We start from the raw sequence: 18,651 nt of genomic DNA on the forward strand, positions 1-18,651 counted from the left end.
CGCGGATTGTGGATTACGGACCGCGGTCTAAATAAACGATTCTGATTGGTCCATTTCAAGATTTGCAAGGATTGCTTTATGAATTACCGTGTTTTACCAACACCCAACAAGAACCGCTTTAAAAAAAAACTCTTGGCAGTATGGCATGCCAAAGTGCACTTGCCCGACGGGAATATCGCTGAATGGATTTACTTGCCCCAATTTTGTTTTAACTTGCCCCGGGCCATCGGTACACCGTTATTGTCGAGCCCTGATTTATATTAATAAATCATGCTTTGTGGTCTATTGTTGGTCAAAGCATATGCATAATTAAGCTAATGTTACATCCTTTTTGCCGAAATGAAACATTTTCAAGCATAAAAATGTCTGAATGCAGTAGAATACAAATACAATATAAGGCATTTATTATGTGATGTAATATCCTATAGTGGTCACTAGGTGTCAGTAATGTTACTGTAATGTTTGTTGAGCGAACAGGCTTTTATAGCAGGTACTATGTTGGGTAATACGAGTGTAAAGGTGTTATTTTACGTCTATGGGGGATCTAATGTTAAAAAAGGTTGCAAACAGCATTTCTATGTTGAAACAACAAAAATATTTGATTTAATATAAGGAATCCTACTTTGGGGAAATTCACTTATCGCAGTCGGTTGGTCCACGCGTACAAGTACACAGAAGGCAGGTCATAGTTGGATGCTGGGTAAATAGAGCTGTAGTGTTCCCTAACTGCAAGTACGGTATAGTAGACAATTAGAGGATACGTTAAGGCCAAAATGGCCACCGCTCCTCGCGGGGGCGTCACTGCGGCGGTTCTTGCTGAGACTGCTCGACGCTGAGCTCCATTGAGAAGCGGTTGAATGCCTTCTGCTGAGGCAGGGCATCCAACGGACACTCTTTACATGGCCTCCGGCGTGGCCCGCTGGCCTTTGTGTCACCCAACAATGATGAAGATCTATTGTCCCCCTTTGGTCCAATGGCCGTGTGTGTGTGTGTGTGTGTGACATGTGGCGTTCAATGCACGTGTGGGCAAAGGTGAATGCGTGTTGGCTGAATCTCTTCTTTCCGAGTGTTCGGAGGGGAGGGCACATCACTGCGCGAGGGAGCCAATCACGGGTTTGCTCTTTGGATTTATGCCAGCGCTCTTTAGCTTGTCAACTTTAGTCCAAGTGGCAAAGGCCATTTAAAAAAATCACTTTGACGACAGAGAGAGTGACAGCGGGACGAGATGCCCTACACACCGTCTGGCTTCTTCTGTGACCGGCTGATCCGGGAGCGAGAGAGGAGGGACGGGGAAGGCACTTTGAACAAGCCGCTGCGCTTCAACAACCAGGACTTCAGTGTCCTCCAGCAGGAATGTCTCCACAGGAAGAGCCTCTTTGAGGACGAGTCCTTCCCGGCCAGCGTGGAGTCGCTGGGCTTCAAGGAGCTCGGGCACAAGTCCAACAAGGTCAAAAACATCGTCTGGAAGAGACCCAAGGTAGGAGGAGGATGGAGGGAGGATGCAGGGATCGACCGCACGTGCCGTGGGGGGAGGCGGGACGTTATTGTTGGACCTGGGCGGGAGGACCGTCTGTCTCCATCCTAACCAGGGACTGTTGTAGGTCTGCTCTGGCATGGAGATCAAAGTCCACAGAGACACTTGAGGGAAACATGACGCTGTCAAGCGAGGGTACCGCTTTACAACGAGGATACCCTTTAGAAATATCTTATTGATCATACCATAAACCCTTACAATAACTCACGATTAGAGTGGTTAATCCTGTCATAAACGACATTTTTCTAAAGTCAACCTCTTCAGTGCCGGCAACTTTGTCTGATCTTTCAAGCTACACACATTATTGTGTCCCGTGGCTATACACACATGGAACCCACCAAAAGGAGGATAAGACGCCTATCTTTCAACAGAAAGAAAATGTTTGTTTCTATCTTTTTCTGCTCTTCAATAATCAACAATAGAACATAGATAAGTTTCAGGAAAATATCAGTTCCCAACTAAAAAAGTTTTTTGTCAAAAGATACACAAATACTATTTGCTTTTGTGACAGCGGAAATATCTAAACGCCTCTACCAACATAAATGTGTTTTTAATCATAATTATAATTCATTTATAAAAATAACACCATGAACTGTTTACAGTTTTCCCATTTGGAAGTGAACTGCATGCATTAAAAAAATTCCCCAAAATGCCTAACCTTCTGCACGCTACACTCCTCCACTCTTTTTCTTCCTCCTTCCTGTCATGTGACTTTTTTTCCCCATCCAAGTTTGCCGAGATCATCGAATGCACCTCTGCCCCCTTGTGGCCCTTTTTATGACTTCAAAGTCATTAGTGGTAATTAGTGGAGAGTTACATCATCAGTTCTAAAACACGTATGAATACGTTATTGGGATTGGGCATTCGGGATTATATTTGGTATTGTATGAGTTAATAAGCATATAATAAACCGTTAAAAACATGTAAATAAAACATAATAAACCCATCCAAATAAACTCTTCCAAACGTTTGTGGTATAATCAACTTGTATAAACTGTTAATAGTCATAATAAACATAATTAACTCCTACAAACAATGTACTAATGATATAATAAACCCTTATAAGCATGTTAATCATGCAGTAAACTGATATAAACGTCGTGTTCATGTTACTCATATACTACGAAGCTAAAGCTAAAGCTAAAGGTCAAATCGTTCAATGAAATAAAACCAAAGCAATCGTGAATGAGATGTTATGATTTCTAAGAGAGCGAAGCGGTCCGATAATTAGCGTCACGTGGGCTGTAGTTATGTAACGACATTAATGAAGCTGTAGTGTGTAGTGTGATCGCATGCTTCCTATTGATTACACATCAATCATTCGCCACCACTTGTTTGCGTTTGGCCAGGAAATAAGCGAGAACCCTCAGTTCATCGTTGGGGGGGCCAGTCGCACCGACATCTGCCAGGGAGATCTTGGTGAGTACGACTATTTGTTTTTGAACTTTTTTTTTGTTTTTGAATATTTTTTTGTGATCAAAATAATGGAGCCATTTTTGGGATAGTATGATGTGTCTTTTACTGGCAATTACTATATCATAGTGTCCATCCATTCATCCATTCATTCATCCATTCATTCATCTTCTATGCCGCTTATGCTGGAGCCTATCCCAGCTGACTTGGGGCGAGAGGCGGGGTCCACCCCGGACTGGTGGCCAGCCAATCACAGGGCACATATAGACAAACAACCATTCACACTCACATTCATACCTATGGACAATTTGGAGTGGACAATGAAGCTAACATGCTAGCATGTTTTTGGCACGGGGGGGGGGAGTACTCGGAGAAAAGCCGCACACGCAAGCCGAGAACATGCAAACTCCACACAGAGATGGCCGACAGAGATTCCAACCCATCTCCTGACTGTGACTACATGCTAACCACTCAACCACCGTGCGGCCTGTATGATAGAATGTATAGTGGCAAAAAGTATGTTTTTAAAGCAATGACTGTCCACCATGTTTGTAGTCCGTGTTGCCTTTTCCGTCACATGCTATCATGTTGTTGTTTTGGTGGCACATTGTGTACGATGAGTGTGTGAAGGCGTGATGTAATATCCGGTCAGGATATTTAGGCATATTTTGGGGAAACGTAACGGCATTCCCGACTCCCCTCCCGCATGCGGCCTCTCGGCCGACTGTGGCCTCTCCGCATTGTGCTTCCTCTTTTGGAAGGGAATCCATCCAGCAGCACTTCTCATTGTTGAGCACGTCAATGAAGAGCAGCAAAGGCACAAAAAGTGCGTTGGGAGACTTTGGAATGTTGTGCGGACAAACAACCAACCGAAAAGTTCCCCTGAAGGGACCGCCTCCGACCCGGCCACCCGAGGTCATCTCACGTTAGTTGTTGCGTGCAGGTGATTGCTGGTTGCTGGCCGCCATCGCCTGCCTCACCCTCAACGAGAAGCTCCTCTACAGAGTGGTTCCTCCGGAGCAGAGCTTCTCACAGGAATATGCTGGGATCTTCCACTTCCAGGTGGGTAGGGCTGATCTATCGGCTTCTTTCAATTCAATTCATCATGTTCTTCTGCCAGTTCTGGCGCTACGGCGACTGGGTGGATGTGGTCATCGACGACCGCATCCCGACCTTCAACAACCAGCTGGTTTTCACCAAGTCGGCGGAGAGGAACGAGTTCTGGAGCGCCTTGCTGGAGAAGGCCTATGCCAAGTGAGTCAGCAAACCAGAATCCTCCTTTTCCTAACATGAAGTACGTGGAACTAACCTTTGGAGTAGTTGGACTGCACCATCTAAGAAATATTAATATAATAAGACATACCCCAACTACCACATGGGAACTTGTTTGGGACCACTGCTGCTCACCCTGTCCAGGCTTCATGGCTCTTACGAGGCCCTGAAGGGTGGAAACACCACGGAAGCCATGGAGGACTTCACCGGAGGCGTCACTGAGTTCTACGAGCTGAAGGAGGCCCCCAAGGAGCTCTACAAGATCATGAAGAAGGCCCTGGAGAGAGGATCCCTCATGGGCTGCTCCATTGATGTGAGTGTCCAACCTGAACACATTTTGTTAGCATGCTAGGGTCACAACCAGACGGGCAATTCTATGGTCTTCCGCAGTCCCTCGTCCCGGCTCGCTTTGAGACTCGAACCGCCACAGGCCTGGTGAAGGGTCACGCCTACTCGGTGACGGCAGTAGAAGAGGTAAATGACTCAAACCGGGGTGAAGACACACACAAACAGGTGACAATCAAACTTTGTGCGGCAGTGTCGGCCCTCGCAGCACCGAGAGTCCAAAGTGCGTCTGGTGCGTCTCAGGAACCCTTGGGGCCAAGTGGAGTGGAACGGACCCTGGAGCGACAAGTCAGCATCCTTACTTGAACATTTCATGGATTTTGGCTGCATCTACACCAGTGTTTTTCAACCTTTTTTGAGCCACGGCACGTTTTTTTTACATTGGAAAACATCACTAAGTCTATAGGAGGAATGAGCTAGGTGTTGCCACACGGACCAATATTACATTGCTATGCCAGTCTTTACACCACAGACACTCCACAGTAGCCATGTTTACATGAGGAGTTTTTCTCTTTCCGAATGACTTTTCCGGAAACAATGGTATACATGGAAAGGAATATTCCAATCTCTTGTCTACATGCGTCGCTATAATCAACCAGAATAGTCAATGGGGCATGCCCAGTAAAACGTAAACATCAACATCACGTGATACCGACTTCCCCGAGTTGTTCTTTCACTTGTTGGAATAATTCCGTATTGCCAGTTTTTCGTTTGTCCAGTCTTGGAATTTAGTTTGGATCAAAAACAAACTTTCCGTAGCAGTCCAGTGCCGATTGCTGGCCTCCATTTTTAAAAGTGAAGAACGTCTGGATCTGCGTGTTACGTCATATCTGAGCATGCGATATGATAAATTTAACCAGGAAAGGATCAAATTCAATCTTGCTAATATTTTATAATTCAACTGGGTACATGTTTTATATAGATATATATTTTCTTTTGACTTATGGACTTATGAATGGCGTATAGAAGGGTTTAAATTCTGTTCCACAGATGGCGCTAATGCACATCAAAGCTGCTTGCCAACCGCCAATAAACAACAGAAGAAGAAGAACGCACCCTGACAACTTTCCGTTTGAGCGGCTACAAGATACCTCGATCGGATTGGGGAAAGGAATATTCCACCCCTGTTAATCCCATTATATATTCATTGGGATTGGCACTATTCTTTCGGAATGAGGCGTATACAAAGGTAAACCAAATGCAATTGGAATATTTGGGTCCACGTATACGTGGATATTGACATAATATTTGCAAATGATGATTAATAAATGTTAATTATAAAAAGTTATAAGTGATAATTCCTCACGGCACACCTGACAATTTCTCAAGGCACACTATTGTGCCGCGGCACAGTGGTTGAAAATCACTGATCTACAGTACATGGGGAGGGGGGGGGGGTTTGTAATTTGTTCCATGTGGCGAAGGCTCTGGGTGTTTAGACTGGTAGTGTAAATGCAGCCTTAGAGACCCGGACTCTGGACTTTCTGGTATTCTTACGGTTTCCCCGGTTTTCCTTCAGTTCCAAGGAATGGGCTGCACTGTCCAAGGCTGAGAAGGAGAAGCTCCAACACCAGAGTGCTGAGGACGGAGAGTTCTGGTAATGGTGACATCACAAAATACAATTCCGGTGTAACTTGACTCGTGTCGCAGCTGGAGAGTATTTGATCGGATCCCCGGTTCATCCGTTAGACAGGGTCGTGATAGCTGCATGGCAAGACGGCATCACAAGATTCCAACTGAACTTCTCTGCGTCCCTACAGGATGTCCTTCGAGGACTTCAAAAAGAACTACACCAAGATTGAGATCTGCAACCTGACGCCTGACGCCCTGGAGGACGACAAGATCCACAAATGGACCGTGTCGGTGAATGAAGGCCGCTGGGTGAGAGGCTGCTCCGCTGGAGGTTGCAGGAACTACCCTGGTAAGGCTGACGAAAGACAGGAACATTATGACTCTTATGGACGCTTTAGCAAAATCCATCAGAAGGTGAGCCAGACGCTTTGCGATGCAACTTGACCAACTTGTAAAAACTTATTTTAATTTGGCAGTTTTTTACTGAATAAGACAGAGTATAAACCAGGGGTCTCAAACTCAATTTACCTGGGGGCCACTGGAGCTAGGGTCTGGGCAAGGCTGGGCCACATCAGGTTTTCCAAAAAAAAAAAAAGCATTTATTAAAAACAGGAAAATATACAAACTTTTTCAGTGCTTTGGTTCCGATTTTCTACAATAAAAGCTCTGATAAAACATTCCACTGTTCTCAAATATCTTCATTTTTATTTTTCTACACAATATAAGATGAAAAATAAATAAACAAATAAAGAATAAAGAAAACCAATCAATCAATCAGTAATAAATAAATAAATATAATAATAATAATAAAACGGCAAATAATAAAAACTTAAGAAAGCACATATAGTTGGTGGGTAGACAAATGATTTTTTTCAGATTAAAATGAACAAAGCATTATTAGAGCCCTGTAGACATGACAAAACACGACTATAGTCACATTTATACTCTTTTTATTTACAACATATTGCGCAACTGCAGGGTCTTGAGACACATGCTAACTCGCAAACTAGAGCGCTAGCGACCTAAACGGTAGCCTTCAAGTTATTTCCTTTAAACTTAAATAGCCAAAAACTTACCACTTCTACACGGCTAGGGAGGATAACTATTAACAGCTATTTAACCTTTAACAATCAAACGTAATAATTTTTTCTGGGTACATGATACCATACAGGGCTCGACAATAACGGTGTACCGATGGCCCGGGGCAAGTTAAAACAAAATTGGGGCAAGTAAATCCAATCAGCGATATTCCCGTCGGGCAAGTGTACTTTGGCATGCCATACTGCCAAGAGTTTTTTTAAAAGCGGTTCTTGTTGGGTGTTGGTAAAACACGGACTGCGTAATTCCGGTGGTAATTTGCAAACCAATCCTTGCAAATCTTGAAATGGACCAATCAGAATCGTTTATTTAGACCGCGGTCCGTAATCCACAGTCCGCGTTTTACCCACACCCGTTCTTGTTCGCGATCAACCAATCAGCGATCGTTTGACTACGAAAACATCCGTCATGGCGGCGCTGCCAACATCGTCTAATTCTGAAAGAAACAGCAAAAAGTGATGAACCAGTGCCTCCTAAACAAGTATTTTATTAGCGGCAGCAAATCAAATGATGGCACAGGTGAGTGAATCACATTGCTGTGACAATTTGAAGTGGTCACAATGAAACACCACCCATTAGATCCAATACCAAGTGCTGATTTTGCACAAGCTACAAAATCTAGCGCTTCCGTTTCTCTGTGGATTTTTATCACCTTTGCTTCACAAATTATTGTTTGACCGTTGAGCGTTTTTTTCTGGATTCAAAACACTTTACTAGTACACAAATGTGTCTATTCAATAATGTTTCATTGTGGTGCACAACTTATAAATATCACTGCTTACTACGACTACCATGTGTAAGGTATTATGGTAGTACTCTCATTTTATCTTTATTTGAGATTCTCATGTGATGCCACAAAAAATGAGATGATATCATTATGGCAGTCTTTTCATTTTACATGGGGCAAGTTCGGGCAAGTAGTTCTCACCTTAAGGATTCCCTATGGGCAAGTCATTTTGGTTTTTAATGTAGAGCCCTGCCATACAGCATCCATATCAAACTTGCGCGGGACGCACTGGTGTACAATAAATATAAATAAATATCCCTTCTCCTCACTGTGCTCTATTTGGATTTCTGAAGCTTTACTACTACTCATTATCATTTTAACATGGCTTTGCAAATCGTATTCCTTGCAGACACTTTCTGGACCAACCCTCAGTACCGCCTTCGCTTGCTGGAAGAGGACGACGACCCAGAAGACAACGAAGTCGGCTGCACATTTGTGGTGGCGCTGATGCAAAAGAACAGGCGGAAAGAACGCAAGATGGGCGCCAACCTGTTCACGATCGGATTTGCCATCTATGAGGTTGGTTTAATTCAAATATTTTCACTCGTGGGCCGCACTGAGCTAACAAAATTGTCAGGAAAACAGGAACATATATTGAACACACAAACATTATTTTATGCTTATAATTTTCGTTGAATTTTTTGTAAAATTTTTCTGTAAAAGTGTTATACTATCAGCTGTATGTTCTCATGTCCCTTTTTTCAGGAGCACTTTAAACATCACACCACATCAAACTATGTCATTTAATTTTACAATTTGTTTGTTTTATTTTTTTTTACCAAATAATTACATCCGACTTGCAAGTCATGTTGCCAGCTTGTATTTTAAAAGGTAAAATACTTAGAAAGCAATTGGTGGGCCAGATTCAAACGTTTGGTGGGCCGCGTGTGGCCCCCGGGCCGTAGTTTGCTCATCCCTGGTTTAATTACTTACGAGATACAGTTGTTCCTGTTTATAGCACTGAACTGCTTAATTGGACACCACCGCGATAAACGAATTCCCCGCCATATAGGACTTCGTGCAATATTTTCGTAGTTAAAACATAGAAAACCTTTTCATGTTTAGGTTTTATGTTCATGTTTTTAACGTATATGGTGACACTGCAATTATTCATTGTTTACACAGCAGCGCGCCACTCTTGTGCCGCTAGCTTACAAGCTACCCGGCTAACAAACGAGCTAGCTAACCAGTTAGCCTCGATTTCTTCTACACTTAAGAAAGGCTTTCAAACGGAGTCGAAAAGAAAGACAAAGAAGCCCCAAAACTTACCACTGCTTTTGACAGGAGAACCTTTTTTCCAGTCGATCTCGGTCATGGTATGTAAACCTTAGCCCGGCATGTCGGCTGGACTCGGCAGCCAGTCCACTGAAACAGTAAGAAAAATAGTTGTTGGTTGTTGTAGAAGTCGCTAGATGACGCCATCTTCTGGTTTGCATACGATGTTGTAAATGTCCAGTAATAAAAATAGCTATTGGTTGTTGTAGACGTCGCTGGACGACGCCATTTTCCGATTTGCATATGATGTTGTAAATGTCCAGTAAGAAAAATAGCTATTGGCTGTTGTAGAAGTCGCTAGCTGACGCCATTTTCCGATTTGCATATGACGTTGTAAATGTCCAGTAATAAAAATAACTATTGGTTGTTGTAGAAGTCGCTTGATGACGCCATCTTCTGATTTGCATATGATGTTGTAAATGTCCAGTAAGAAAAATAGCTATTGGCTGTTGTAGAAGTCGCTAGCTGGCGCCATTTTCCGATTTGCATATGATGTTGTAAATGTCCAGTAATAAAAATAACTATTGGTTGTTGTAGAAGTCGCTAGATGACGCCATCTTCCGATTTGCATATGATGTTGTAACTGTCCAGTTAGAAAAATAGCTATTGGCTGTTGTAGAAGTCCCTAGATGGCGCCATCTTCCGCCATCTCCTACATTGTAGGAGACAAAAGCACCTTCATTAAATTGAGGCTATTGACAACTGTTTTTTTTATTTACACAACTGAACAGTGAATATTGTTTTTTTTCCGGTGTGGTTTGTGAGTAGCACACTCTTCTGGTTTATCAAATATATTTATCCCAAGAATTAAAAAATAATAAGATAAGATAATAAATACAAACACTTTTATCCAGACAGTGTGCTGCGGAAACTGACTCTACACTGCCGCCTTGTGACCGTCTTTGGGCGGGACGGTGGTGTTGGTCAGTGAAATACAAAATGGTGAACAATATGTGTCTCACTTATGAGTCCCTAAATACCAGAAAACTCCCCAAAGTCACTAGATTCGTTGCTAGTTGCTTCTGAGAAAATATGTCGTCAAACGGGGTTGCCAGGTCTAGTTACAAAATCGCTGAGTTGGCAACACCGAGCCAATCGGTGATGTAACAGAACGTCTGGAACTGTTGATTGGACACTACAATCTCGGTTCTGGTCGGGGTTTCTTCCAGTCCTCCATTGACCATGGAGCTGGAGGGATGAAAGTGAATAAAATGATGGATTTACCATCACCTGGGGTCTGGAACTCTGGGTAGCCACCCATCAAATGGGTCCCACTGGCATGTAAATGAGGTCGCCCCAGGGTTTCCGGGACTCTGGGTCATCAGTCATCAATTGTTGGCCTTTGTGAGAAGGCCGGACCGGGGGGTTAAGTCAGGGTTGTTAACAATCACCAAAGTCCATAGTCTTTCACGGGTCCAATTGTACAAATCCAGAACCAAATCCAGGATTTAATTTAACTAATGTCTTCGTTTATTTTGGCCTCAGTCCACTTCTGTACTTCTGTCAGATCCTAACCCGTCTCCTCTGTTTGTCCCCAGGTGCCAAAGGAGGTAAGGACGTCCCCCCCGGACACTTCTGGCTTGTGGTTCTTGAACGTCCCATCAGTGGTCCCATGAGGTTGTCCATCCTCTTTCAGATGCACGGCAACAAGCAGCACATGCCCAAAGACTTCTTCCTCTTCAGCTCGTCCAAAGCCCGCTGCAAGTCCTACATCAACCTCCGCGAGGTCACGCAGCGCTTCCGGCTGAGTCCCGGCGAGTACGTCATCGTTCCCTCCACTTACGAGCCGCACCAGGAGGGCGAGTTCATCCTGCGGGTCTTCTCTGAAAAGAGGAACACCTCAGAGTGAGTGCGGCAGTGTGGGGTCGGGATGCTCCCGATGAGGGGGCCCCCTCAGTACAGTATGCGTACGTTGTCTTGTTTGGACGTAAATGTCACAGTGGTTGTGAGTGGGCGGGGTTTTCTTGAGCACTTGAGCACCAAGAACAAACCATTTTAACGGAGATTTGATTTGTAGAGCTGGAAGAAAGCGGCCCCAGTTCGAGGCTGTTATGGAATCTTTTTTAGGACAAGCCACTCCCGGCTGGGGCGAGCTGCGGTAAACTTTCAAAAATGTTCATTGCATCGTCAACGCACGCCCCCGCCCTGCCCTGCCCTGCCCCCTGCTGGCCTGGAGGACCTGACAAAAGCTAGATGGACCGGGACCTGGATGGGAGTCAGACTGCGGAATATTTACCTTTCACATGTTTCATATGTTTGTTGTTGTGATTCTCATATGATATTGCATCAGTTTGTTTTGTTGTTGTTACCGTGGTGACCGCTGTTTATTCGTCTTCTCTCAGGGAGATAGAGAACAGGATTGAGGCCGACCATCCTGTGGTGAGTCCGGTTCTTTAACTCCTGTAGACCTGTAGACTCCATCCAATTCATGCAAAAAGGGTCAGAAAGTGAAAGTAAAAGTGCAGATGTTGCGAATATATGGAGTGCACACCTTCTCACCAACTTGATGTCCACATGTTGTTGCTTCAACTGCGTGACCCCGTGACCTCTCAGCCAGCGCCGGCCTCAGCAGGCGAGGAGAGCGAGGACGACCAGCAGTTCAGGACGATTTTTCAGGAGATAGCCGGCGACGTGAGTGCAGGAGGGGGCGAAAGAGGGGGCAGTTTTCATGACTGACGCAATAACTCCTTGTGACTTTTACAGGACATGGAAATCGCAGCCAACGAACTCCGGAACGTTCTCAACAGAGTGATCACCAAACGTGAGTCGGGTTCAGGTAAGGTGTTGGTTGCGGAAAGTCGGAAAGTCGGAAGCATGACGGCGAGCCGTGTCCCTCCGCCTCCTCCAGACAAGAGCCTGAGCACGGAGGGCTTCAGCCTGGAGAGCTGCAGGAGCATGATAGCTCTGATGGACGTATCCTTTGTATCGAGTGCACAACAGGCCGACACCCAGGCTGTGGCCCCTTTCACCCCACCCCCCACCCCCCCAAGTAGAGTGGCTCACGTTTTTATTGCTTTTTGATTGATTTGATTTCTGAAATGTTCTTCTAAAATTCACCTAATCGAAATGGAGCTCCATTTATTTTGATAACAAATGTTTCCTTTCAGCGGTCTCCGATGGCGGGGCGTTTGGGGCCTGAACCCGGGTCATCTGTATAAGATAAGATAAGATATGCCTTTGAAATTTGGGAAATTTGCATTGCATAGCAGCATAGAACAGAATCAGTTAAGCAGTACAAAATTCATTCATTCATTCATTTTCTCCCGCTTTTCCTCACGAGGGTCGCAGGGGGTGCTGGAGCCTATCCCAGCTGTCTTCGAGTGAGAGGCGGGTAAATGTAATAAATAAATAAATATATATATATAAAATAATAATCATACATTTTATTTATATTGCACTTTACATTACAGAAATCTCAAAGTGCTACAAAGAAAGCATAAAACCTACAGTGAAGCAATAAAATAAAATAAATAAAATAAAATAAAATAAAATAAATTCATTTTCTACCGCTTATCCTCACAAGGGTCGCGGGGGTGCTGGAGCCTATCCCAGCTGTCTTTGAGTGAGAGGCGGGTAAATGTAATAAATAATAATAATACATTTTATTTATATTGCACTTTACATTACAGAAATCTCAAAGTGCTACAAAGAAAGCATAAAACCTACAGTGAAGCAATAAAATAAAATAAAATAAAATGAAATAAAATAAAAAAATAAAATAAAATAAAATAAAATAAAATAAAATAAAATAAAATAAAATAAAATAAAATAAAATAAAATAAAATAAAATAAAATAATTCTTTCATTTTCTACGCGGGGGTGCTGGAGCCTATCCCAGCTGTCTTTGAGCGAGAGGCGGGGTACACCCTGGACTGGTGGCCAACCAACCAATCACAGGGCACATATAGACAAACAACCATTCACACTCACATTCATACCTATGGACAATTTGGAGTGGCTAATTAACCTAGCATGATTTTGGAATGTGGGAGGAAACCGGAGTACCCGGAGAAAACCCACACAAAACACTCCACAGAGAGATGGCCGAGGGTGGGATTGAACTCCGGTGTCCTGTATAGCCCCCAAGACATGGACTACGGTCATCCCTACCCTTGTATGACCCGATATAGTAGACATCATGACACAAAATGAGACTCATACTTGTGTGCGTGTTGCTGAGAAGGTGGGAAGCCGAGGGAGGGGCGGACAGGATGTCAGGTTCAAACTCATGTGACACTTGTAAAAACACTTAAATACAGAAATACAGAAGAGACAGACAATAATATTCAAAGTTACTCACAGCGAGGAGAGTGAAACCACACACCCAGTGACATGCCGCTCCACTCTGAATATGCAGTTCACACTCTAGGGCAGGGGTCTCAAACTCAATTTACTTGGGGGCCACTGGAGCTCGGGTCTGGGTGAGACTGGGCCGCATCAGATTTTCCCAAAAAAAAAAACAACCACTTTTATTAAAAACAATTTTTTTTTCTACACAAAATAAGATGAAAAATAAATAAACAAATCAAGAATAAAGAAAATCAATCAATCAGTAATAAATTAATAAATATAATAATAATAATAAAAACTTAAGAAACCACATATAGTTGGTGGGTAGACAAATGATTTTTTTCAGATTAAAATGAACAAAGCATTATTAGAGCCCTGTAGACATGACAAAACACGACTATAGTCACATTTATACTCTTTTTATTTACAACATATTGCGCAACATATTGAGACACATGCTAACTCGCAAACTAGAGAGCTAGCGACCTCAACGGTAGCCTTCAAGTTATTTCCTTTAAACTTAAATAGCCAAAAACTTACCACTTCCACACGGATAGGGAGGATAACTATTAACAGTTATTTAACCTTTAACATGAACATGAATCAAATGTAATAATTTTTTCTGGGTACATGATACCATACAGCATCCATATCAAACTTGCATGGGCCGCACTAACATTAAACTTTCATATCAAGGCGGGGGCCTCAAACTAGTGTCCTGCGGGCCACATTTGGCCCGCGGGCCGCGTGTTTGAGACCCCTGCTCTAGGGGGTCCCTACTACATGGTCGTGCAAATCTAAGTGTGGGGGAAGGCAGTTGCACAAGCTGTTTTTGTTTGTCTATGCGTGTGTGTATATGTGAGAGTCATTACTTTTATTGTTTTATGAGTTCTTATCTTGACACATGAGGCATCCAATCTCCAGGCATCCAGGCACCTCCAGGATCTGGGGGTCTCTGGAGGTCTCTGATCAGGGTCAAGGGAACCTTCCCTCTTTAGCACATTCAAACACTTTGTATTGTCTAAGCAAATGGATATAAGGGTGATAACTAACGCTATATTCATTCTATCTACATTTTAGTCTAACACAGGAAGTGACTTTGGGGGTTCAGAGTTGAGTTTTAGCTCGGCAACAGTAGCTCTTGGTATGGATTATTATATCATTTAAACATGAAAACAAAGTCCTGCTGTTCCGGCGGAGGAGGCTGGTGCTTGTGTGTCTGGGCCAGAATTATGTACAGTTTGTTGAATATCAATATAAATCAGGTATTACCGACTATTTTGATAGCAAATTGATTGAATAAGTACCACTTAGTAGTAGTAGTAGTAGTAGTGACCTTATTTTACAGCAATATGTCAACTCTTTCTTATTTGGTGACACGTACTGACGCCATCTTACCTTGAACAAGCTCTTTAAAGTTGTCAATCAAGTGGCAGGAAGTGGCTGTCTTTAACTGTCTGGGCTCAGATGGACGGGACGGGTCGACTGAACCTCCAGGAGTTCCGCCACCTGTGGAACAAAATCAAACAATGGCAGGTAAGAAGATGGAGAAACGAGTCCATCTCTTCTTCTTCTGGTACGCATTCTGACTCTCTTCCCGCTCTCTTCCAGGGAATCTTTAAGCACTACAACGCCGACCAGTCGGGCAGCATCAACAGCTACGAGATGAGGAACGCCGTCAACGACGCAGGTGCACTTCGACTTTTGACTTGTCAGTCTCGCCGCGGCGAATGTCGGGCGGGATGAACTCACCCTCTGGATGTTGTTGTCGCTGTACAGTCATGTGTCTTGTGTCCCGCTCAGGGTTCCGCCTCAACAACCAGCTGTATGACATCATCACCATGCGCTACGCCAACGAGAGCATGAACATCGACTTCGACAGCTTCATCAGCTGCCTGGTCCGCCTGGAGGCCATGTTCAGTAAGTCGCTTTGTGTCCATTTTCTTCTCTTGTGAAATGAATGCTGATTATTCCAATTTTTGCTGATTCGTGTTCAATTCCAGGATATGTTTAGGGTTTGGGTTTTAGACTAACTCAATAAATAAACACCCTCAGAAGTCCATTTTCTTACTCTCTACTTCTTGCTGTAGGAGCTTTCCAGGCCTTCGATCAGGATGGAGATGGCACCATCCGCCTCAGCGTCCTGGAGGTACAGACACGCCACAACACACCAAAACCAAAACCTAGAAAAACCCAGGCAGGCAAATATGTCGATACAATAAATGTAATAAATAATAATAATAAATTGTATTTATATTGCACTTTACATTACAGAAATATCAAAGTGCTACAAAGAAAGCATAAAACCTACAGTGAAGCAATAAAACAACACAACACAACAAAAGGTATATATAAAATAAAATTAAATAAAAAAAAAAATAAAATTAACTAAAATTAAATAAATTCATTCATTCATTTTCTACCGCTTATCCTCACGAGGGTCGCGGGGGTGCTGAGCCTACCCCAGCTGTCTTCGGGCGAGAGGTGGGGTACACCCTGGACTGGTGGCCAGCCAATCACAGGGCACATATAGACAAACAACCATTCACACTCACATTCATACCTATGGACAATTTGGAGTGGCTAATTAACCTAGCATGTTTTTAGAATGTGGGAGGAAACCGGAGCTCCACAGCTAGGAGACCAGAGTTCAATTCCACCCTCGGCCATCTCTGTGTGGAGTTTGCATGTTCTCCCCGTGCATGCGTGGGTTTTCTCCGGGTACTCCGGTTTCCTCCCACATTCCAAAAACATGCTAGGTTAATTAGCCACTCCAAATTGTCCATAGGTATGAATGTGAGTGTGAATGGTTGTTTGTCTATATGTGCCCTGTGATTGGCTGGCTGGCCACCAGTCCAGGGTGTCAGACAGCTGGGATAGGCTCCAGCACCCCCCGCAACCCTCGTGAGGAAAAGCTGTAGAAAATGAATGAATGAATTTATTATTCTTATTTATTTGTATTATCATTGCCATAGTTCATAAAAATGTCTATTTTTGATGTTTAATATGCCTCTCAGCATTACTGAAGGCATTTTAAGTTCAGTTTAACACATGAATAATGAATGACAGGCATGTAGTATGCAATATTGCACAAAAGCTGTAGTTACAAAATCAATAATCAATCACAAATATGTCTTGTCAAAGCCTCTTCCTGCTGGAAAATTAATCAATCGGTGACAGTAGAAGAGAGGAAAGGGCAGGACAGGGGGGTGGGGGGGTGTCGGGGGCATTATCCATTAGCATTGATGAACCATCCCTGCTCTCCTTCTACAGTGGCTCCAGCTCACCATGTACGCCTAGAAGAGCGCCACCTTGCGCCACACGAGGACCAGACCTGCCAGACTTTACCTCATGACTCAGTGTGCACCCCCCCCCCCACCGCAAAAATCACTCTCTCGTCTTTTCCACGGAGGGAGACAGACGCACCCCCTTCCTTCCTGCCACCAGTGTACCGTACTCTCTTCTCTCTCAGGCATCAAACACACAAAACGACCTCTTTTGACGTCTGTCACCATACCTCACCAGCCTCCACGTCACACACACACACACACACACACACACACACACACACACACACACACATGAACAGGACATTAAACACACATAAGGAGGTTCCAATATGGATTTATGAGAATGTGGCGGCTATAAGGTTGGACTGTGATTTTTTTTCTGATTATTTAAGGCTTTGGTCGAATGAGTGTAACGCATTTTTAACCATTTTAGCCCAATAAATAAATACATGTTTTAAGTTACAAACCTGGCTTTACCCTGCAATTGAACCGCTGTCATCTGTTCCAGGGTCAAACTGCGACCATATTAAAAATAATAATAATTAAAAAAAAAAAATATATATATATATATATATATATATGTGTGTGTGTGTGTGTGACATATACGTTAATATTCTTAATACTCAACACTACAATAAAGTAAAAGTACACCCTTTGAAGACACAAAGTGTTTACTTAGTACCGCCGCCTAGTGGCCGTTTATGGTATCGCTGGAATGAATACGTGTACAGTAATGTGTTTTTCCAAGATATATTCATGCTGTTTGGTGGTTGAACACGCCCTCTTGTTTACATATTGGCCTAAATCCAACATCAAAATGATTACAATGAAGAAAAACGTAAAGTATAAGGCATTCAGAAGACACATTCAAAGACGTGCTCTGGAAACCGACATTGCAGCACTAAGCTACAACTCAACGAATAGCTTATTTTCTCTTATGGCTTCCATATTTGGTTATACGAATGTAAAGGCGACTTTGGGGGTGTTATACCATGTCTAGAGAGCTCTAATCATGTTAGTATGGTTTATTGAAGATTGTAAACATATGGAAATTCACTTATCAAGCCATAAATGAGGGATTACTGCGTAGAAGTGAGCGAAGTGAAAAATGATATATTTGTGGCTCCCTCACTGGTACCAGGGGCCCTTGGGCAAAGCATCGATGATACGCTCTTTGAACAATGTACGTTGATCCATGTGATCTAGATGGGCCAAGAAATGACAAGTGAGACGAGGAAATGAACAATGTTGCATATTCTTTATTATTATTATTATTCAAGTCCTTGGATTGCACTGTTAAAAAAAAACAAAAATCAGCTTTTGAAGAACGTCAGTGTTGCCGGGCAGAAAGTGAACGCCGTGCTTTCCGTACCACTTCAAGTGAAAAACGTTGGCTTTTGTGGTTCTCAAGAACATCTGCCAACTGGGGGGGGGGGGACTATGAGGTTAAAAATGATACATACATTTATATGTTTTTTAAAACAACATACTGCTTGTCACACAGGTGGGAGTGGGGGGAAGGGGGGGTCCTCACTTTACAATAAGGTACCAAAAATACAGTCGTTACTGAGGAACTATAGCACATACATTTAGAGTGGTTACTGAAGAACTAATGAGTAGTTACCAAGGAACTAATGAGTATTTACTGAGTAAATAATGAGTAGTTACTGGGTAACTAATGAGGAACTAATGAGTAGTCACTGAGTAACTGATGAGAAACTAATGAGTAGTTAGAGTAACTAATGAGTAGTAACCGAGTAACTAATGAGTAGTTA

General features: G+C 43.2%; 1 protein-coding gene and 1 long non-coding RNA gene across 9 annotated transcripts; one reads left to right on the forward strand and one right to left on the reverse strand.

Moving 5' to 3' along the window:
* Window positions 1-129: 129 nt before the first annotated feature.
* Window positions 130-12,254, reverse strand: LOC131132183 (uncharacterized). 7 transcript variants are annotated; one of them, XR_009130315.1, is made up of 6 exons: window positions 11,788-12,254; window positions 11,606-11,704; window positions 9,291-11,119; window positions 6,665-6,697; window positions 4,355-6,491; window positions 130-4,281 (listed from the first exon to the last, which is right to left on the reverse strand). It is a non-coding gene; the product is annotated as an uncharacterized LOC131132183 (long non-coding RNA). The 7 variants fall into 7 exon arrangements; XR_009130319.1 differs by having other exon boundaries at window positions 4,355-4,840; window positions 6,062-6,491; window positions 11,606-12,254; XR_009130318.1 differs by having other exon boundaries at window positions 130-4,181; window positions 4,257-4,281; window positions 11,606-12,254.
* On the forward strand, window positions 1,002-17,475 carry capn3a (calpain 3a, (p94)). 2 transcript variants are annotated; one of them, XM_058077560.1, is made up of 21 exons: window positions 1,002-1,477; window positions 2,884-2,953; window positions 3,891-4,009; window positions 4,068-4,201; window positions 4,364-4,532; window positions 4,610-4,693; window positions 4,758-4,852; window positions 6,084-6,161; window positions 6,325-6,485; window positions 8,371-8,540; window positions 10,835-10,846; window positions 10,933-11,141; window positions 11,639-11,675; window positions 11,850-11,927; window positions 12,000-12,057; window positions 12,145-12,209; window positions 15,054-15,122; window positions 15,198-15,276; window positions 15,390-15,506; window positions 15,677-15,735; window positions 16,860-17,475. In XM_058077560.1, the coding sequence occupies exons 1-21, from the start codon at window positions 1,226-1,228 to the stop codon at window positions 16,884-16,886; spliced, it is 2,142 nt and encodes a 713-aa protein (XP_057933543.1). In that variant the 5' UTR covers window positions 1,002-1,225; the 3' UTR covers window positions 16,887-17,475. The 2 variants fall into 2 exon arrangements, with proteins under 2 accessions (XP_057933543.1, XP_057933542.1); XM_058077559.1 differs by lacking the exons at window positions 1,002-1,477; window positions 2,884-2,953; window positions 3,891-4,009; ... (5 more) ...; window positions 6,325-6,485; window positions 8,371-8,540 and adding an exon at window positions 8,935-9,337 and having other exon boundaries at window positions 10,835-11,141; window positions 16,860-17,473.
* Window positions 17,476-18,651: the final 1,176 nt, after the last annotated feature.

The sequence above is a fragment of the Doryrhamphus excisus genome, chromosome 7, assembly GCF_030265055.1.
Source record: "Doryrhamphus excisus isolate RoL2022-K1 chromosome 7, RoL_Dexc_1.0, whole genome shotgun sequence".
Classification (NCBI taxonomy): domain Eukaryota; kingdom Metazoa; phylum Chordata; class Actinopteri; order Syngnathiformes; family Syngnathidae; genus Doryrhamphus; species Doryrhamphus excisus.